The sequence below is a fragment of the Aspergillus piperis genome (assembly GCF_003184755.1).
Source record: "Aspergillus piperis CBS 112811 unplaced genomic scaffold BO85scaffold_11, whole genome shotgun sequence".
Classification (NCBI taxonomy): Eukaryota; Fungi; Ascomycota; class Eurotiomycetes; order Eurotiales; family Aspergillaceae; genus Aspergillus; species Aspergillus piperis.
In genome coordinates, this window is record NW_020291601.1 from 14,659 (window position 1) to 33,039 (window position 18,381).

The window sequence follows — 18,381 nt, forward strand, 5'->3', positions numbered from 1 at the left end:
CGTTAATTGGTCTCGCCCTAGGACTTGTTATACCTAGGTTCGGAGAGACAGGTGGTCGACCGATACAGTGGCATTCGACGACACAACTTCAGGATTAGGAAAGAAGAGGCGTGCCAGGGCTAGGCTGTCGCGGCACACAACCCCGGCTATTCGACTTTTCCGGCTTTGTGGATAGCGGGCGGGACTTCTCCCAAAAGGGAAATGGTACCGCTCCCGGCAGGTCCGCCGTGACGTTGGTTTCGCGTTGTTTCTAGACATGGAGAAGCCGTGGAAATAATGGAAATTCAGAAGACTGGAATAAAAAATGCGTCATATAAATAGTCACTTCGTACTCTTGCTTTCAGTTAAACAAACTTTTGATTTCTTGTCTGATCCAAGTAAAACACCATGGTCAAAGTCACATGGCAAAGTCCGCATGGTCTGCGGTGTTCCCTGAAAGCCCCGGTCTCATTATCCGGTAGAGGAATAACAACAACGTCCCAAGCACCGCGCAAAGAGGGTGACATCTCCTCCGTCTTTGTGTCTCTGTCCGGCGCGAAGGAGAAGGTATTGCCCCCAAGGTTTGTCGACCAAAAGAAACGCCTTATCGCAGGCCGTGAAGAAGCTGTTAAGAAGAGCTGGGATCGCCTGCTCCATAGGCTCCGCGAGGAGGTACGGACTATCAAACGAATGGGATCGGACGTTGTTCCTACCATCGATTTCAAGAATATCAAAACAGCTTCCGAGGACTTTCGGAGAGAACTCCGGAAACGTGGTGTCGCTGTTGTTCGAGGAGTAATTCCCGAGGCCGAAGCTAGACGCTATAAGGAGGAGATCGAGGAATATGTGCGTGCGAACCCGCAGACTAGAGGTGAGTCATTCCATGCCATCGCACTCCCGGGCAATCTTTGATAATGCCGTGCAGCTTTCCCACCTACCGATCCGCAGGTGTTTGAGCTTTACTGGTCACAGTCCCAGATGAAGGCTCGCATGCACCCCAACATGCTCGAAACCCAGCGGTTCCTCATGAGTTTCTGGCATTCGAAGAACTCTGACGCTCTGGTGTCACCATCACATCCCCTTACATACGCTGATCGCCTGCGTATTCGCCAGCCTGGAGATGCTGGATTTGCATTGGGTCCTCACGTGGATGGAGGTAGTGTTGAGCGTTGGGAAGATAATGGCTATGGGTTGGGAAACGTTTACAAGGCGATCTGGGAAGGTAGATGGGAAGAGTATGACCCTTGGGAGGCAAGTTGCCGTATTCCAGCTGTCTCTGACCTTTACAACGGTGCTGGTGCGTGTTCCATGTTCCGCATGTTTCAGGGCTGGCTGAGCATGTCGCACACCGGCCCCAAAGAGGGGACCCTGTTGGTGAACCCCCTACTTTCTATGGCCACCTCCTACTTCCTTCTGCGGCCCTTCTTTGAGCCCATATATTCGCCTCCAGCTGGCAGCTCCCGCCTTGCGCTAGACACCTACCTAGATCCCACCAACTGGCGACTCGAGACGGAGACATCAAGCAAGCTGGAGGGCGCTACCCCCGGTTATTCCCAAGAACTGACCGATGTTTTGCACCCACACTTGCGACTCGACCAGACCATGGTTCACATCCCCCAAATTGCCCCGGGCGACTATGTTGCCTGGCACAGCGATGGTATTCACGCAGTCGACAAAGTGCATCAGGGGCAAGGCGACTCTAGCGTCATGTATATTCCAGCTTGTCCTGTCACTGAGGAAAACGCAGCCTACGTTCGGCGGCAACGCGAGGAATTCATCGCCGGTACTCCTCCTCCTGATTTCCCTGGCGGTGACGGCGAGAGCAGCTTTGTTGGACGCACGACCGAGAACAGCCTTCGCCACTCTCAGTCCTTGAAAGCGTTGCGTTCCCTTGGGCTAGCTGCATTCGATACACAGGAGACAGGCATCGAGCTTGGTCAAAAGTCAATTCTGGAGCGAGCCAACCAAATCCTTGGGTTTTGAACTTTCCTCATGGAGGATTTCAACGATTTTTCTTACACATACTTCAGTGTCAGCATCTAACTGGAATGTTTCTTCTCAATGCGTTCTCTTACTCGTATGTTTTCAAAAGCGTTCAATGTGTTACGTGCTCCTCATTTTCTAATCGGAGCTCTTTGGAAGTGGCATGAATATCGGATCAGTGAAATGCCAGGCATAACATGGAACGCAGGTTATAGAGGGGGCCCTCAGTAAGGCGGCAGGCAGGAAACCTTCTCGTTGATTAGTGCAAAGTATACTAGAAGCAGGTAGATCATGTAATATTGTACTTCGGTAAAGTCCATCCTTTTATACTGACTAGTAGTTTGCCAAGTGTCACTGTTAGACATGAGTCACCACTCATATCTTGTTCGCTCATTCCCAGAGATAGGATGAACTAGCATGCCTTTAGTTCACCGGCTGACCGAAAACATCTACCCGACAGCAGGACTCGGATGATCTCTTTCTCAAGCGCTCACCGAGCAACCCACTACGATATTAAACTCGAAAATTTTGACACGGAATCCGGACATCGATATCACATTTCCTCTTCAAGTATAGCTAAAACTCTACCTCGTCTAATTTCCCCTGCATTTGTCATTTGTTGTATTAGAGCTGGATGGCAGATGATGAGCTGATCAGTATTCTGGACGTGTGAGATCCAGCAGAAGCAGTCAGTATGAGAAATTCGATATGGAATGGAGAAGGGTGCGATTGAGCGCCTGTTTGCATTGTTGAATGGAGTAGATCTGGTGCGTAAAAAATGAATATATGCACCAACTTGCCAGCGCGAAACTTTCGTCAAAGGTCCAGAGAAGTGGACTAATGCCTGAGTCGAGAAGAACTTTACACCCTCCACAACTACGACTGTCATAATAAACAGTATGAAATAATACAGTTATCGATGGTAGCAACCTCGATTCCTCTAGAACAATGCATTGCAGGTTATGTTTAGATTTGCCCTTTCAACACCAATATTCTCGAATCTGCCCCAAGTTTACATTCAATCCCCCGGTATCCCCACTGGGCCCTCAAAATAGTACACCGTAGACAGTTCTCACCTAACCAGCGAGTTTGCCAGCGGCAAGGGATTGTTCATGAGCCAGTGTGCTACAATTACCATCTAAAATATAGTCTTTGAATGTCTCGTATTCGACGGCTGGAACAATGAGACCGGCCGGAAGCCTCTTTGCGTAAGGTCGCCAATAGCCCTTTCAAGTCACTGTACGAGCGGGGAGGGTCAACACGACGGGAACAGTCCGGCTTTTTCTCGATTTCGTGAACTCATGCGGAACATGGCTTCTAGCCCCAAGAAGTAAGATCGGTCCACCAGCCCAAGGTTTGGCGAGATCATTCGAAACGAGCAACTGGATCCTGTATCTCATAACACCACTTCCGATGGCTAAGCACAGCGAGCCAAAGCCACCCTTTAACATTGCATTCGATTCATTATGATGCATCTACCACAAGCTATAATCTCGAACACACGGCCGAGTAATTTTGGGTCTGGTTTTGATTAGAAGATAATTCGCAGTCATGATCGAGCGAGCGAAGACGACTTTGTTTAACGGGGAGTTGCTGGAAACAAGGAAACAGGAGGAAGGCAACTTAGGCGAGCCCTGCTAAAAATTCACCTCCGTCGCCAACCAAGCCTTGCCACTGAGGACCATTCTAAAGTTACTGAGCCGTCTTTCCTCCGCATCTCCGCATTCACATCTCCGCAATAACAAAGCTTGGGGCCCGTCGGACGCTATTACTGAATGGGCGGCGGCAAGACGGATTGGGGAGAGCCGCCTTTCCCCACTGTCGGGATATTGCCAAATTGGGAAACGCGCATTGGCCCTGACCGGGCCCGGGGAAAGAGCTCCAAAGCCTGGATACAAGTATAAATCTGCAAGGCAATTACATGTTGTCTAATTATCCTTCAAGTTCAATCTTTCAAATTGTCAGTCACTCTCACATAACACCGCAGACTCCGTGTGCCATCATGATCAAAACGGTGTCTCCGAAATGTCTGAATTGCCCCACGTTCCGCGCAGGGAAATGTGCAGGAACAGCCAAGCGTCTCGTGGCAACTGACACATCGCCAATTACTCGCAAAGATAAGAGAGAGGGTGATATCTCTTCCGTGTTCACATCTTTCTCTGGCAGAAAAAGTGTGCCTCTGCCCGAACGATTTCGAGATCTAAAGCGTAACTTGACTACCGGGTTTGAGGACCAAATTCAGAAGTCATGGGATGAGCTTGTTGAGGTTCTCAAAGTACGGACTGAAGAAGTCGCAACTAAGCGCGAGAGTGTGTGTTCACTCCAGATTTCACGGTTACCGTTAGTTGCATGCTCACTGGAGTAGATTATTCCTCAACTGAACTTTTCCGACATACAAGCTGGCAATGTATCTCCGGCGAACATTGCTGCCATTCGACGAACTGGTGTTGCTGTTATTCGTGGCGTTGTGGACAAAGATGTCACTGAAAAGCTTCTTTCGGATGTTCGCCAGTATCTGACTTCCCGACCCTTCAAAGGATTCCCATCTACCTCAGACAAGAAGGTGACTGTTATTGATCAATGCCGATCAATCCAAAGCTGACTTTGAACAAGGTGATCTATGAATCATATTGGAGTCCCTCCCAAGTGAAAGCGAGGTCACATCCTAATATGCTTGCTACACAAGCGTGGATGAATCAGTTATATACTGCAGATGCCAACCAAAAAAGTAATCCAACACTGCAGCGGGATGGAGAATATCGAACTGAGCTAATCTGATCTAGTTGATATATCGGTTCCACTCAGTTACTGTGACCGAATTCAAATTCGCCCCCCTGGCGACAAGCTTTTCGGGCTTCCACCTCACGTCGACGGTGGAGGTGTGGAGAGGTGGGAGGACCGCGCTTATAATCATACCTACCGCAAAATCTTCCAAGGCAAGGTAGGAGAAAACCAGATTTGTTACTCTAGCAGCATTCACAACTAAAACTACCGCAGTGGCAGGAGTACGACCCTTGGGATCTGACTGGCCGCCTTGATGCCAACATGAACATGTATGATGCGCCAGGCGGCTGTTCAGTCTTCCGCACCTTCCAAAGCTGGCTCGGGCTGTCTCGCCATGGACCCCAGCAAGGTTAGCCAATATTGGTCCAATTACTCGCTCCATACTAATCCGTGGTTTTACTAGGCACTTTGGTCGTTCACCCAATTTTGCAACCTACTACTGCTTACTGGATGCTTCGACCCTTCTTTAAGCCTACTCGAAAGGACTCCCTGGATGGATGGAAGTTTTCTCTAGACGACGACGAGGGAGATATTTTCCTGCATGGGGCCAATCCTGGAACTGCTCAAGAACACACCCCTACCCTCCATCCTCACTTGAGACTCGCCGAAACTATGATCCCATATCCCACAGTTGAGCCGGGTGATACTGGTAAGACTGACAACGATCAAAATGAACTGGACGAAGCTAACCCGGATGTAAAACAGTGTTCTGGAGTGCTGATACCATCCACGGCACGGAAATGGAAAACACAGGCAACATTGACGCTTGTGTTTTCTACATTCCTTCGGTTCCATTAACCCCTAACAACATGGTAAGACGATTGTCCACTTAATGGCGTATGTGTTTTTGACATTGACTCCTCACATAGCAATACGTCAAGCAGCAGCGCGAGGCCTTCTTGAAGGGCGTCCCTCCGCCGGACTTCCCGGGTGGGTCGGGAGAGTCTCAGTTCTCTGATAGAGCAACAATTGCTGATATTCAATCTGAAGCCGGTAAAGTGGCAATGGGCCTTAGTCCCATCAAGCTCAATGGTAAAGATGAAAAGTCCAAGAAGCTAGGGCAGAACATGAACGCGATGTTGGGGTTTTAAAGGCGGCTGTGTAAGAAATTCAACTTTGCGTAATATAATAATGCACATCACTAGCTTCGGTCCTGATAAAGAATAATTTTGCATGCATATGATGGCATGTCTGCCTTCCATTGTGCTGCAGTGGCGATTCTAACCACCGTAGACTGGTTCATTCCATCACATGACATCATCACTTCATTTCTATAGGAACGTAAATCAGGCTAGGTAACATCTGTTTGGGTAAATAGACAGGTGACACTCATGCTATCCTAGGCCTGAACTCAATCACCGGCCCATTAACAGCCGTCGTAACCCCAGCCTTGAAGTTGTACTCACACCTGGTACCTGCATTGCAACCGCATGCGTTCTTTGCAAGGCGCAGGTCATACCTCCACAACACTCTTGCTATTGTTAAATTCAATTCTGCCCAGGCTAGTCTCCATGCCACACACTTTCTCGGTCCCACGCTAAATGGAACAAATGCCGTTTGCATATTCTGCTGGTTGACGACATTGTCATCAAGCCACCTTTCTGGCTCAAAGCTATCAGGATCGTAAAAATATGTTTTATTGCGATGTATGGTATACGCGGATACACCGACAGTTGTTCCCGCCAGTATATATATGCCATCGACTTCCATGCCACCGGAGAGAACTGTTCGAGGAAGGAGATTGGGTGCAGGTGGAGTGAGTCGCATTGCTTCATTGATACAGGCGCGCAGGACAGCGCAATCCGGAGACGAAAGAACAGAAGATGTCGTTATTGATGATTCTGTCGGGAACGTCATCCGGATGACACTTTTCAAGTGCGCCAGCATATTGGAATCGTGAAGGATGTAGTTCAAAGTGGCAGAAAGAGCAGTAGATGTTGTATCAGAACCTAGGGCATCTCAGCATCATTGAATAAGTGGACGCTGAAAGCTGTAGGTTCCGAGGTGGCGCAGATTGTCCGCAGAAGGTTATTCAACATACCTGCAACAAGCAAAAGCATGGACTCAAGGCCTAAATCTTTTCGAGTAAATTGCAGTCCAGTCTTTTTATCTCTTGCATTCATCATTGCATTGAATATGTCTTTCTGCTCATTATTGTTTCCAATCTCCATTCGTGCAGCTGCCTGAGAGCGTGTCCACCTTGCCGCAGCAAGTATTTCCCTGTACTTTTGGGATAGGAGAACCAAGTCAAGCCTCATTCTTATGAAAGAAGGTTGAAAAAGCCCATGCAGCAACTGTTAGAGACATGATACTTTGAATTGGGAAGCACTGAAGGGGCATACTATTAGACTTCGCTGGGATATTTTCCGAACCACAGATGGGAACCAACGCATTTGAGGTGAGTTCAACATGTCAAGATCGTTGCCGTAGCTTAAATCAGTGATTACGTCGAAGGCTAGCCAGTCGCATATCTGCGATATATCCTTAGGAGAACTCCACTCGGATTCAGATCCGGTATTCGTAGCAAGGATGTCGAGAAAGCTGGATATATTCTGCTGGATACGACCCTCCATCTCCTTAATATTCTGGTCCGAAAATGCCTGCGTCAATATGCGACGCTTGAAGGTGTGCATGTTCTTAGAAATCGCGGTGAGAGTATTTGGGGTATATCTACTCGGGCTCATTGATGCGTAGCCATTCGATTTCCGAACGTTGGCTCTGACAGCGTAGATATCGCTCACAGCCTTTGAGGTATTGAAGGAAAGAGAATTAGGCCCGAAGCGAACGATTTCGCCTAATTCAAATTGCAACCACGTTACTCTGGGTACCACAGTGCAGAGACTCACATTACTTACCATATTTCTCATGCCATTCATAGTCCTTTGTGTGTAGGTCACCTCGCCATGCATAGAATGCTGCGTACCAATCGGTGAAAGCCCCCAGCCAAGGCCCGGGAAACCTGGCCAGCGGATGAAAGTAGAATCGATATGTGACAAATGAGAACGCCTGCTTTGTCAGCAGATGTAGGCAGGCAGGTTGTTGTGACCTACATAGCAAAAGAGCACTATCACGCCCAGTGATATAAGATGGAACCCCATAATTTTTGGGTAGAAGAAACAATTTTCTCAGGCGCAAGGTAAATGAATTCGCAATGGAAGGACGAGCTCACGACAGGGGCCCGATTGAAGAACCGTAAGCCATCATGCGAAGGGCGAAGGCTCATTGATATGATTAAACAATGACTCAGGTAGCCCACCCTATGAATACATTGGCGGAGCTGCAAATTTTGCGTGGTGTAAACAAAATAGTAGTTCAGTGGTTCAAACTTACACAAGTCATGAGCTACTACTCTAAAGCCTGGTATAGGCACCCCCTGCCCACGCTTAGTCCGAAGAGCTGATTGCGCGATGGAGGATTGATGGATACATCACATCCTACTAATTTGCCGTATCGCGAAAGCAATCGAGAAGATCACTCGGTGTACTCCGTAGCTGAGCTGTGGAGCTTTAGCTGAGGATTGGGTGTGGAGCTGTGTGGAGTTGTGTGGAGTGCGCCAAAGACCAACGGGAAGAGTCGGCGGAATGGCTGGCAGGGGATATTTTGCAGTGGGAAAGTCAGAGAGATAGGTCTGGCAGGGTTCAACGATGTTTGGGAATATCCCAGCATTCGATAACACCGTCATCGTGCCATGGCTGTGTTAAATGCCGGAGACCAGAACTACATTGAACGCTGGACTGATATGTTGATATGAATATTCCCGCGTACCATATCTTCGGTAAGTATTGGTCCCAATGGTTCGTCACAGCCCGTGTGGATCCGATCCTAACTCGATCTTGTCCGGCGATACAAGATGCCCGCAGCGAGTCAGGAGTCCACGACATTTTGCCCGTGAATTGAAGTGGGGAAGTAATAAAATCTAACTTTTCAGGATCAGCTATCCAACTTATCATCCGAGCTTGGGAATCCGGAGAGGTTATTCTCGCATAAAGGTGGTTCATCCAGCCACCTTGATACCGTACAAATCGTAGTTATACGGCATAGTTCACAATCTGACGCTGGCATAGCAAAAGCGACATTACCTGCCTTGTTTTAGCAAGATGACGTACCCTTATATTATCACAGAGCATGTTATGGACGCGCAATTCATGAGAGAATATCCTCGAGCCACAGCTAACCAAGATACTCCGCTAAAACTCTGCATTAAACAATATACCCCCATAGACAACCCTCATCCCAAGAATGGCGACCTTACAATCGTTGCTGCGCACGGTACTGGTTTTGCTAAGGTACATTTCCGGGCTCGTTTAACGCACAACAACTACTAAGACATCCACAGGAACTCTATGAACCCCTGTGGGAAGACCTTTATGCCAGGAGCAAAAAGGAAGGATTCAACATCGGCTCAATTTGGATTGCTGATGCCACAAATCAAGGTGTCAGCGGTGTCATTAACGAAGTCGGTTTGGGTAATGACCGTGAGTGATTGTATCTGATTATTTCCATGGCGTTGGTGGCTGGCTAAATCGAAGCAGCGTCGGCGTTTGATCATAGCCGGGATCTTCTTCTCATGATGAATCATTTCCGTCACAAGATGACCCGGCCCATTATGGGAGTCGGCCACAGTTTGGGTGCAACACAACTGTTAGTGTAACAACCATCCCGAAGTATGATGGATTCTAATGCGAGCACCAACAGCGTTTTTCTTTCTCTGATGCATCCCCGGATACTCCAATCCCTTATGCTCATCGAGCCTTACATTATCGAAAGAAACACTGACGCAGACGCTCCGCTTCTTGTTCACCTCACCAAGCACAAGCGAGATATTTGGCCCTCACGGGCCGCAGCGGAAGAGAAAGCTCGGCAATATCTGCGTTCGTGGAATTCGCGGGTCCTCGAACGCTGGTTCCAGTGGGGCTATCGGGAACTTCCTACAGCCCTCTATCCCAAGGACGGCGCACATAGTTCCGAGACGCCAGTTACTTTGACAACAACCAAGTTCCAGGAGGCAATGACCTATGCCCGTGCGAACCCATACCGGCATAAAGAACTGGGATTACAAAACGAAAACAACAGCGAGCGTCTTGCAGAGCCACCTCATGATCCACTGTTCTTCCCGGACGTGATGGCCGGCTTGCCACCTGGCCAACAGGCATACCGACCTGAACCCATTGTGGCTGGAAAATTGCTGCCGCACCTTCGTCCTTCCGCACTATTTCTGAGTGGGGCATCGAGCCCGTTATATAAGTGTGGACTTCATACTACCATGGCGGAAAGAACTGGGGGTAGTATTGGGGGAAGTGGAGGTGTGCGGTATGGTCGCGTCCAACATTTGTGGGTTGAGGGTGCTGGCCATGCTCTGCCTCTGGAGAAAGTGGATTTGACGGCCAGCATCTTAGGTGAATGGATTCATACAGAATTGGAGAGATGGACGGCTGATGAACATCGCATTGCCGTAGGGTGGGAAGATTTGTCCCCGGCAGAGAGGTCTCGGTTCACCAAGGAGTGGGAGAAAGTGATGGCAGAGTCATTGGCCTTCCTGCGCAATAATAAAGGTGCTAAATTATAGTCCTTTCACCGTCCACGCCGTGATGAGCATTGAAATAGGCGAGTCTATGTTCTGGTTCTAGTCAGTCCAAGTCTACAATATTTTGATAGCCACTGTATACGTAATTGATTTAATCAGAGAACTTCTTAGGTTCACTTACCCTTTGAAAGTTTGCTTTAATGGGAGCAACCCCAACATCTCGTCTACCGGGTGCAGCCCAATCTATATATTCCTTATCATATCGTAGCCCAATATTACGCAATGGAGAGTCTCCTTCATGCAAGACTGACAACAGTGTCTTCCTTAGATAATCAAAAGAAAAAAGATGCGAATATAATGGAATTTATTTATTAGGATAGAAAGCCTGTTAACTAGCTATAAGAAATCAGCTATGAAATACTATAGATTTATTAGTTATAATATAAAGATAATCTATATTTGTAAAATAGATTAATCATTGAAAATTCAGTAGTTCTATACAAGGAAATCAGGATCTCATAGATATCAGAAGAATATAAAACCATTACTAATAATCTCGTGAGTCTGATAACCACTATAATATGTCTTCCCGGTAGCGTTGCTCCCGATAGGGAGGTTACTTTATCAATAGGCTCACATGGATGCTGCATCATATTGCAAGGTTTCTTCTTGGAGTGAAAGGCTGAAATCGATATGATGTCATCATAGAACTGTTTTCTCTGGCACGAAATCAGGAGGTTCTTTTTTAATTTAAAAAAAAATTAAGAGACTTTTCCTCCAGGAGCTAAATATTTTCAGAAAACTTAATAATAATATATATTCTTACTAAGTTTTAGATTGCTTTATTAAATTAGATAATAAAATAAATAAATAATATACTAAATTATTATTATTAATTCTATGCTGATAAATTAATATAAAGATCTTAAAATATAATTATTAATAATAGAATCAGATTACTATACAGGCAAGAATCTTAATTAATTTCTATATAATATTATTTAAAGATATAGGTACTTCCTTATAAATCAGTAGTAGTAATAAAAACTTTTTATATATTATAGATAAAAGTAAAGATCTAATTAATAATTTTGATTCTAGGTACAGTAATTAGGATATATTAAAGATTATAAATCTTAGTAAATTAATGATTAATAATATTTATTTCTGTATAATTATCTAGATTTACAAAGATTTCAAGGCTGTTTTAAATATAAATAAGAATATGAAAATAATAAGTAATCTTTATTTTAAATAAGAAAGTTAAAATTATAAGATTTATTTTAACTTCTCTACTTTTTCCTCAGAATCTAATAAATATTAATAGATTCTAGCAGATTAAATTTTTCTGTTTTTAATAAAATATTAGTTTGCAAGATATTGGATACTATTATATATAAAATATTATAATTAATTATTATTTTTTCCAGTGGGGTTCTTCTTGTAATTCAATATATTTTTTTTAATTAATTAATTAGAATGGCTTTAGAAGTATTTATATAATCTATAATTATTAGATTAATTATTATTTTACTTACATTTCCCTTTATTATTTTATAATTTATAATAATAAATATGTCAAACCCTAGGATCACTTCCCTGTTCCTGTTAGCTTAGCTTCACTAGTACATATACTATTAAACTGGATCAAGATAATATCAGATTAATAGTTTATTTAAGGCAACTAGTCTTGAATAAAAAAAGAGAAATAAGACTAGATAATACTATATAATTATCTGTAAATAAATATAGATAAGTGTTATATTATTAAGCTTCTGGAAATAGATTATTTAAAGATAATATAGATTAAGCATAAAGAACAGAATTAATTAAGTATATAAATAAGTATTCTTATATATTTTATTCTCTGTATACTAAGTAGTATACTTTTTTATATATTATATACTATATATTATATACCTGTCCGTGTATTATCCCATATACCTATAATTACATGATATGTAGCTATTCTGGGTATTATAAAAGTAATTTAGAATTCTTTTTAATAAAAGTTTCTAATTACTTAAGTATTTTCTTATTAGTATTTTCTGCCTAATAAGTCTGTCTTACTAGTAGCTTAACTAGTAGAGATCTGTAATATTACTTTCTCTTTTTTAAGATTTCTTATTTTTAACTGAAAGAATTTTATTTAAATTCTTTCAGTTTCTTTTCTTCTCTCAGGATGGGTTAATATGCTGAAATATAATAAGTATACTAATAATAAATATTTAACTAATAGAATTAAAAGCTTTGGTTATCCTGTTAATATTTTATATAATTTTTATTTTATTTAAGATAAGATTTATATTATAAGTTTAATTACTTAAAATAAAAAATATTCAGTCTGTACTTTATATAGTTACAAGTATAAGAAACAGTTTTATAATAATTAAGAATAGGATAAGCTTAAATAAAATAAATAAAAGATTATAACTAATTTTAAGACAGTTTAAAAGCAGTTTATATAATACTCTGAAAAGATAAATCAGATAATAATAAAAATTATTTACTTATAAAAGTATTAACAGTTCTTAAAAAATTATAGTAGTCAGATATTAGATTATAACTTAAATATATTAAAGTAGTTAAATAAGAAAAATTCTCTAAGTACTAAGAATCTCTAAGAACTGGAATATTTAGCTGATAAGTATAATATTACTTAACTTACTACTATATCAGATAATCCTAGTCTGACTTAGTTAATTAATTTTTCTTTTTTCTAGATAAATTTTAATCTATCTACTAGTAATATTATTTTATAAGTCAGTAATAGTCTATCAGGTTCTTAATAAATTTCCATATATTTTTTAAGATATTATAATCTTTCTGTGATAGAATAACCTAGCTATCGGGGCCTTGGGCATCGGAATGACGTATTACAATGGTTATGAGAGTCATGAGATTATTGATAGAGGTTCTATACCTCCCTGACATCTATAAGATGCTGATTCCTTTATAATAAGCTACTGATTCCTCAAGGATCAGTTTATCTCGTGGATATAGACTACCTTTGTTAATTATTAGACTAATCTATTATATTTCATAGTGGATTCTTTATTTAGTTAACAGGCTTTCTATCCTAACAAGTAGATTCTATCATATTCTAATCTTTTTTATTTTAATTACTTAAGGAAGATGCCACTCCTTGAAGATAGTAAAGAAAAAAAGATATCTAGTAATTATATTAATCTTAAATTATTATCAAATATAGTTCTTATTACTGAAGAAATCTAACAGTTAGAAGATCATGTCTATTAATTAAAATAGACTGTTAATTTATAGAGAAGAATAGCTTATTTTCAGAGACATAGTTTCTCGGGTGAAATATCTTCTAGGTATTATTAATTCTCTTCTGAATCTGAAAGAGATAAGAAAAAGATTAAATTTAAAGATATCTTCTACTTTATTTTAAACTTCAATCTTCAGAAATATCAAGAATAGATTACTAATCTAGAATATATGTTTCGGGGGGCTTCTAAGAAATATTTATTAAAGAAATATAAGATTCTTGTTATTATTAATTATATAGATCTAGTATACAGGCAGAAATAATATTATTTTATTAATAATAAAAATCCGGAAGCAAGATAATTTTTTAAGAAATTATAGTCTTAGTTCAAGAATTAGACTTTTATCTTGATTCAGAATACTACTATCTTCTAATTAAATACTATAATTTAACTTAAATAAGCTTACCAGTAATATAATCAAGATCTAAGAGAGTTTTCTACTTATTTTAATATCTTAGAGTAATATTTCTCCTGTTAAACTAAAAAAGAAAAAGCCTTATCTTACTTTGCTAAGTTATTATCTAATCTTAATTATTATATATAAAAATATGTTTTCTATCTACTAGAGAAATAAGATAAAATAATAACTATTATTATCTATTACTATAAACTATAGAGTAATAAAGGAAAATGTAAGTAAAATAATAATTAATCTAGTAATTATAGACTATACAAGTACTTCTAAAGCTATTTTAATTAACTAATTAAAGAAGATATATCAAATTGCAAGGAGAACCCCACTGGAAAAAATAATAATTAATTATAATACTTTATATATAATAGTATCTAGTATCTTACAAACCGATATCCTACTGAAAGTAGAAAGATTTAATCTATTAGAATCTACTAATATTCATCAGATTCTGAGGGAAAAATAGAGGAGTTAGAATAAATTCTATGATTTTAATTTTTTTATCTGAAGTAGGAACTACTTATTATTTTTATATTTTTATTTATATTTAAAACAGTTTTGAAATCTTTACGGACCTAGATAACTATATAGAAGTAGATATTATTAGTTATTAATTTATTAAGACTTATAATCTCTAATATGCCCTAGTTACTGTACCTAGAATTAAAATTATTAATTAAGTTATTATTTTTATTTATAGAGTATGGAAAGTTTCTATTACTACTACTGATTTATAAAAGATTACCTGTATCTTTAAATAATACTATATAAGAATTAATTAAAATTCCTGCCTGTATAGCAGTCTAATCCTGTTATTAATAACTATATTTCAAGATCTCTGTATTAATTTATTAGTATAAAATTAATAATAATAATTTATTATATTGTTTATCTTTCTTTTATCTACTATCTAATTCAATAGAGCAACCTGAAATTCTATAAGAGTGTATATTATTATTAAACTTCCTGAAGATATTTAGCTTCCGGAGGAAAGATTCTATGATTTATCTCTAAATCTAGAAATAATCTTAATTAAACTTCAGGAGTTCTGAGATATATTTTTTATAGATTTCTTCTAGTAACTTCCTCCTCATGGTCCTGCAGACTATGTTATTAATATTAAATTTAGTAAGATACCCTCTTATAAATCTATATATTTCTTATTAGAGACTGAACTCAAGATCTTATAAGAATATATTAAAGAGAATCTGAAACTAGGCTGAATCTAACTTTCCAAGAGTCCTGCAGGGGCTCTTATTCTTTTTATATTAAAGAAGAATAATAGTTTATACTTTTATATAGATTACAGGGATCTTAATAAGATTTTAATAAAGAATTATTATTCTTTATCTCTTATTTCAGAGATTCTTAACAGGGTCTCAGGCAGCAAATATTTCTTAAAAATTAATATCAAAAATACTTACTACCGGATCTGTATTAAAAAAGATAATAAATAGAAGATAGTATTCTGTATTTAATACAGTTACTTTAAATATATTATTATACTATTCAGGCTAATTAATATTCCTGTAACCTTCTAAAATTATATGTATACAACACTTCGTGGGCTCCTCGACGACTCTTGTATGGTGTACCTTGACAATATCCTTATCTTCTTGCCAGATAGGGAATCCCATACAAAGCATATCTGTCAAGTGATATATTATTGATGCCACTGGAGTATCCATGGATTCTCAATGGATAAATGATATTATTTCATGGCTGATCCCTGAAAGTTACCATGATGTCCAGGTCTTCCTGGGATTCTGTAACTTCTACTGCCGATTTATTCAGGATTATTCTTGAATTATCTTATTATTTATTTCTTTACTTTATAGAGCAGTTAATAGTTAAAAACCTAGGAAAATCTATCTAAATCTACATGAATGACTTGCTTTTTACTATTTAATTACTGTCTTTCAGCAAGCACTCCTATTAATGCACTTTAATCCTATGAAACCCTGGTATTAGAAACTGATATATTAAAGAAAGAAATAAATAGTATCCTATTTTAACCTGATAATAAAAGTATATTTTATCTAGTTATTTTCTGGTCTTATAAATTCTTTAGTATTAAGTTAAATTATGATACTCCAGATCAAGAACTATTTATTATTATTTATTTCTTTAAACAGTAGTGACAGTATCTCGAAAGTACTTTTTAAATAATTAAAGTCTTATCTAACTATTTAAACTTATAATCTTTTATATATCAAACCAGAGTTAACAGAAAATAAGCCTAATAATTTATAAATCTAATCTTTTATAATTTTATTATTAAATATAGAATAGAAAAGTTAAATCCAGCAGATAAGCTCTCTAGAATACTTTCAGAATCTTAAATAGAATCTATTTCATAAAAAGAATTATTAATTCTGATCTGAGAATAGTTCGTGAGTATATTATTCCTAATAGTAAGAAATTTAGTTAGAAAAAAATCCCAGTTTAAACCTTGAGATGTACAGGATTACTCTGGATTCAATACTTGTATTATATTAAGCTTAAAAAATCTTAATAATTAAGCCGGTATAGAGACAGCTAACTAAACTATTTAGAAGAACTTATCTTAAGAGAGATTTATTCTTTAATCTATAGTATTATGAATATATACTACAGAAATTCTGTACTTAGATATATGTAATTCTAAATTTTAAAAAATAATCTTATATTTATAGAATAAAGATCCAGAGATATAATAATAAAAAGCTATTATTTAATAAAGATAACCAGGCTAAAAGTACTAGACAGTGAAAACTACAGATTATTTATATTTTAAAGACTGTTATTATATCTTTTTTTTAAGATACTATATCAGGTACTTATTTATCTATATTATAATAATCTGCTAGTAAAATACTTTAGAAAAACAAGAATAGAAATATTATTATACAGGAAGTTCTACTGGAATAAATTATATTATAATATAACTAAATATATTTAAACTTACTTAATATATCAAGATAATACTGTTCTAAAGTATTAATTATATAGTATTCTTGAATCTCTACTGATTCTATCTTATTTTTTTAATAAATTAATAATAGATTTCATTATGGGACTACCTCTGATCATCTAATATAATAAAACTATTAATATTATTCTTATTATTATTAATTAATTCTTGAAATACTGTCTTTTTTTTATTATTTTATTAATAATAAGTACTCCAGACCTTGTAGAACTATTCTATAAATAAGTAGAACTAATCTTCAGACTACTATCAGATATTATATCTGATTAAAAATTAATCTTTATAAGTAAATTCTAGTTAAATCTAGTATATAACAGCTATATAATCTTGAAGTTATTAACTGTATTTTATTCTTAAACTAATAATTAAATAAAATAGATAAACTAAATCCTTAAGTATTATCTTTAATGCTATTCTAACTAGTTTAATTCTAATTAATCAGTAATATTGCTAACTGTCTAATTTACTTGTAATAATATAAATAATATAATTATAAATATATTTCTTTATTATATTTTATATAACTATTTCCTGGACTTTTATATCAGGATCAAGAATAATCTTTAATAATAAGAGATTCCAGCTATACAGAATAAGATTAAAAGACTTAAAAAAACAAGGAAACAGTTACAGAAAACATGGTAAATAGCTATAAAAAGATAAAAGAAATACTATAATAAGCATAGAAAGCTATTCTCATTTAAAGAAAAGGATTTAGTTAAGCTATTAATCTAGAACTTATAATTTAAAGAGTTGAGGAAATTAGCCCTAAAGTTTATAGAATTCTTTTAAATTTTTAAATATATTGGATTCCAAGCGTACTGCTTGTATTTATCTAAGAAATATAGATAAATCTATAATATATTTTATATTTCTCTACTAGAATTATGGAATACTAGTCAAGGATATAAGAAATTATTTCTGATATTTGACTTAGATAATAAAAATAAATAAAAAATTAAAGAAGTTAAAGATTACTAATAATATAACAGCCAAGATTACTATTTAATCAAATAGAAAGAATAGCTGAATGAATATAATTAATAGATTTCTAGTAAAAATATAGTAAATATATAAGAAAGTATTAAAGAATATTAAAAAATATATCAGAAGCTATAATAACTAAAAAAAATCCAGTAAAATACTACTAGATAGCTTATAGAATCATGTCCAGCTGTTAATAATAAACTAGTTAGATAATATTTTATTAATATATTAATAAATATATCTTGAGCACTGTTATAAGATAACAGACTATATTTATATATATTAATAATTATAATTTACTATTATTCAGTACTAATTCAGTTATAATTCAGAAATAGGTTATTTTTATAACTCTCTTAAAGCTATTGAAAACTTTTTAAATATCTACTTGAAAATATTATCTAGCCTATTACTATTAAATTACAGATTAACTGCGGCTGAAATACTAGTA

At 37.4% G+C, this 18,381-nt stretch overlaps 4 protein-coding genes across 4 annotated transcripts; 3 read left to right on the forward strand and 1 right to left on the reverse strand.

The window, feature by feature from the left end:
• Positions 1-313: 313 nt before the first annotated feature.
• On the forward strand, positions 314-1,962 carry BO85DRAFT_496467 (DUF1479 domain-containing protein; the record flags this gene model as incomplete). Its single annotated transcript, XM_025663955.1, has 2 exons — positions 314-850; positions 905-1,962. Exons 1-2 carry the CDS (start codon positions 388-390, stop codon positions 1,960-1,962), a joined length of 1,521 nt encoding a protein of 506 aa, XP_025514543.1. The 5' UTR covers positions 314-387.
• Positions 1,963-3,964: 2,002 nt separating this feature from the next.
• BO85DRAFT_496469 (DUF1479 domain-containing protein) lies at positions 3,965-5,837 on the forward strand (the record flags this gene model as incomplete). The annotated part of the gene is made up of 8 exons (XM_025663956.1): positions 3,965-4,273; positions 4,328-4,525; positions 4,576-4,690; positions 4,746-4,903; positions 4,960-5,095; positions 5,150-5,395; positions 5,452-5,558; positions 5,616-5,837. The coding sequence occupies 8 exons, from the start codon at positions 3,965-3,967 to the stop codon at positions 5,835-5,837; spliced, it is 1,491 nt and encodes a 496-aa protein (XP_025514544.1).
• A 238-nt stretch (positions 5,838-6,075) lies between these two features.
• Positions 6,076-7,969, reverse strand: BO85DRAFT_496477 (cytochrome P450; the record flags this gene model as incomplete). Its single annotated transcript, XM_025663957.1, has 6 exons — positions 6,076-6,154; positions 6,206-6,695; positions 6,788-7,040; positions 7,089-7,540; positions 7,602-7,792; positions 7,908-7,969. The coding sequence occupies 6 exons, from the start codon at positions 7,967-7,969 to the stop codon at positions 6,076-6,078; spliced, it is 1,527 nt and encodes a 508-aa protein (XP_025514545.1).
• An 860-nt stretch (positions 7,970-8,829) lies between these two features.
• BO85DRAFT_496481 (toxin biosynthesis protein) lies at positions 8,830-10,339 on the forward strand. Its single transcript, XM_025663958.1, has 4 exons — positions 8,830-9,032; positions 9,083-9,221; positions 9,279-9,387; positions 9,442-10,339. Exons 1-4 carry the CDS (start codon positions 8,844-8,846, stop codon positions 10,310-10,312), a joined length of 1,308 nt encoding a protein of 435 aa, XP_025514546.1. The 5' UTR covers positions 8,830-8,843; the 3' UTR covers positions 10,313-10,339.
• Positions 10,340-18,381: the final 8,042 nt, after the last annotated feature.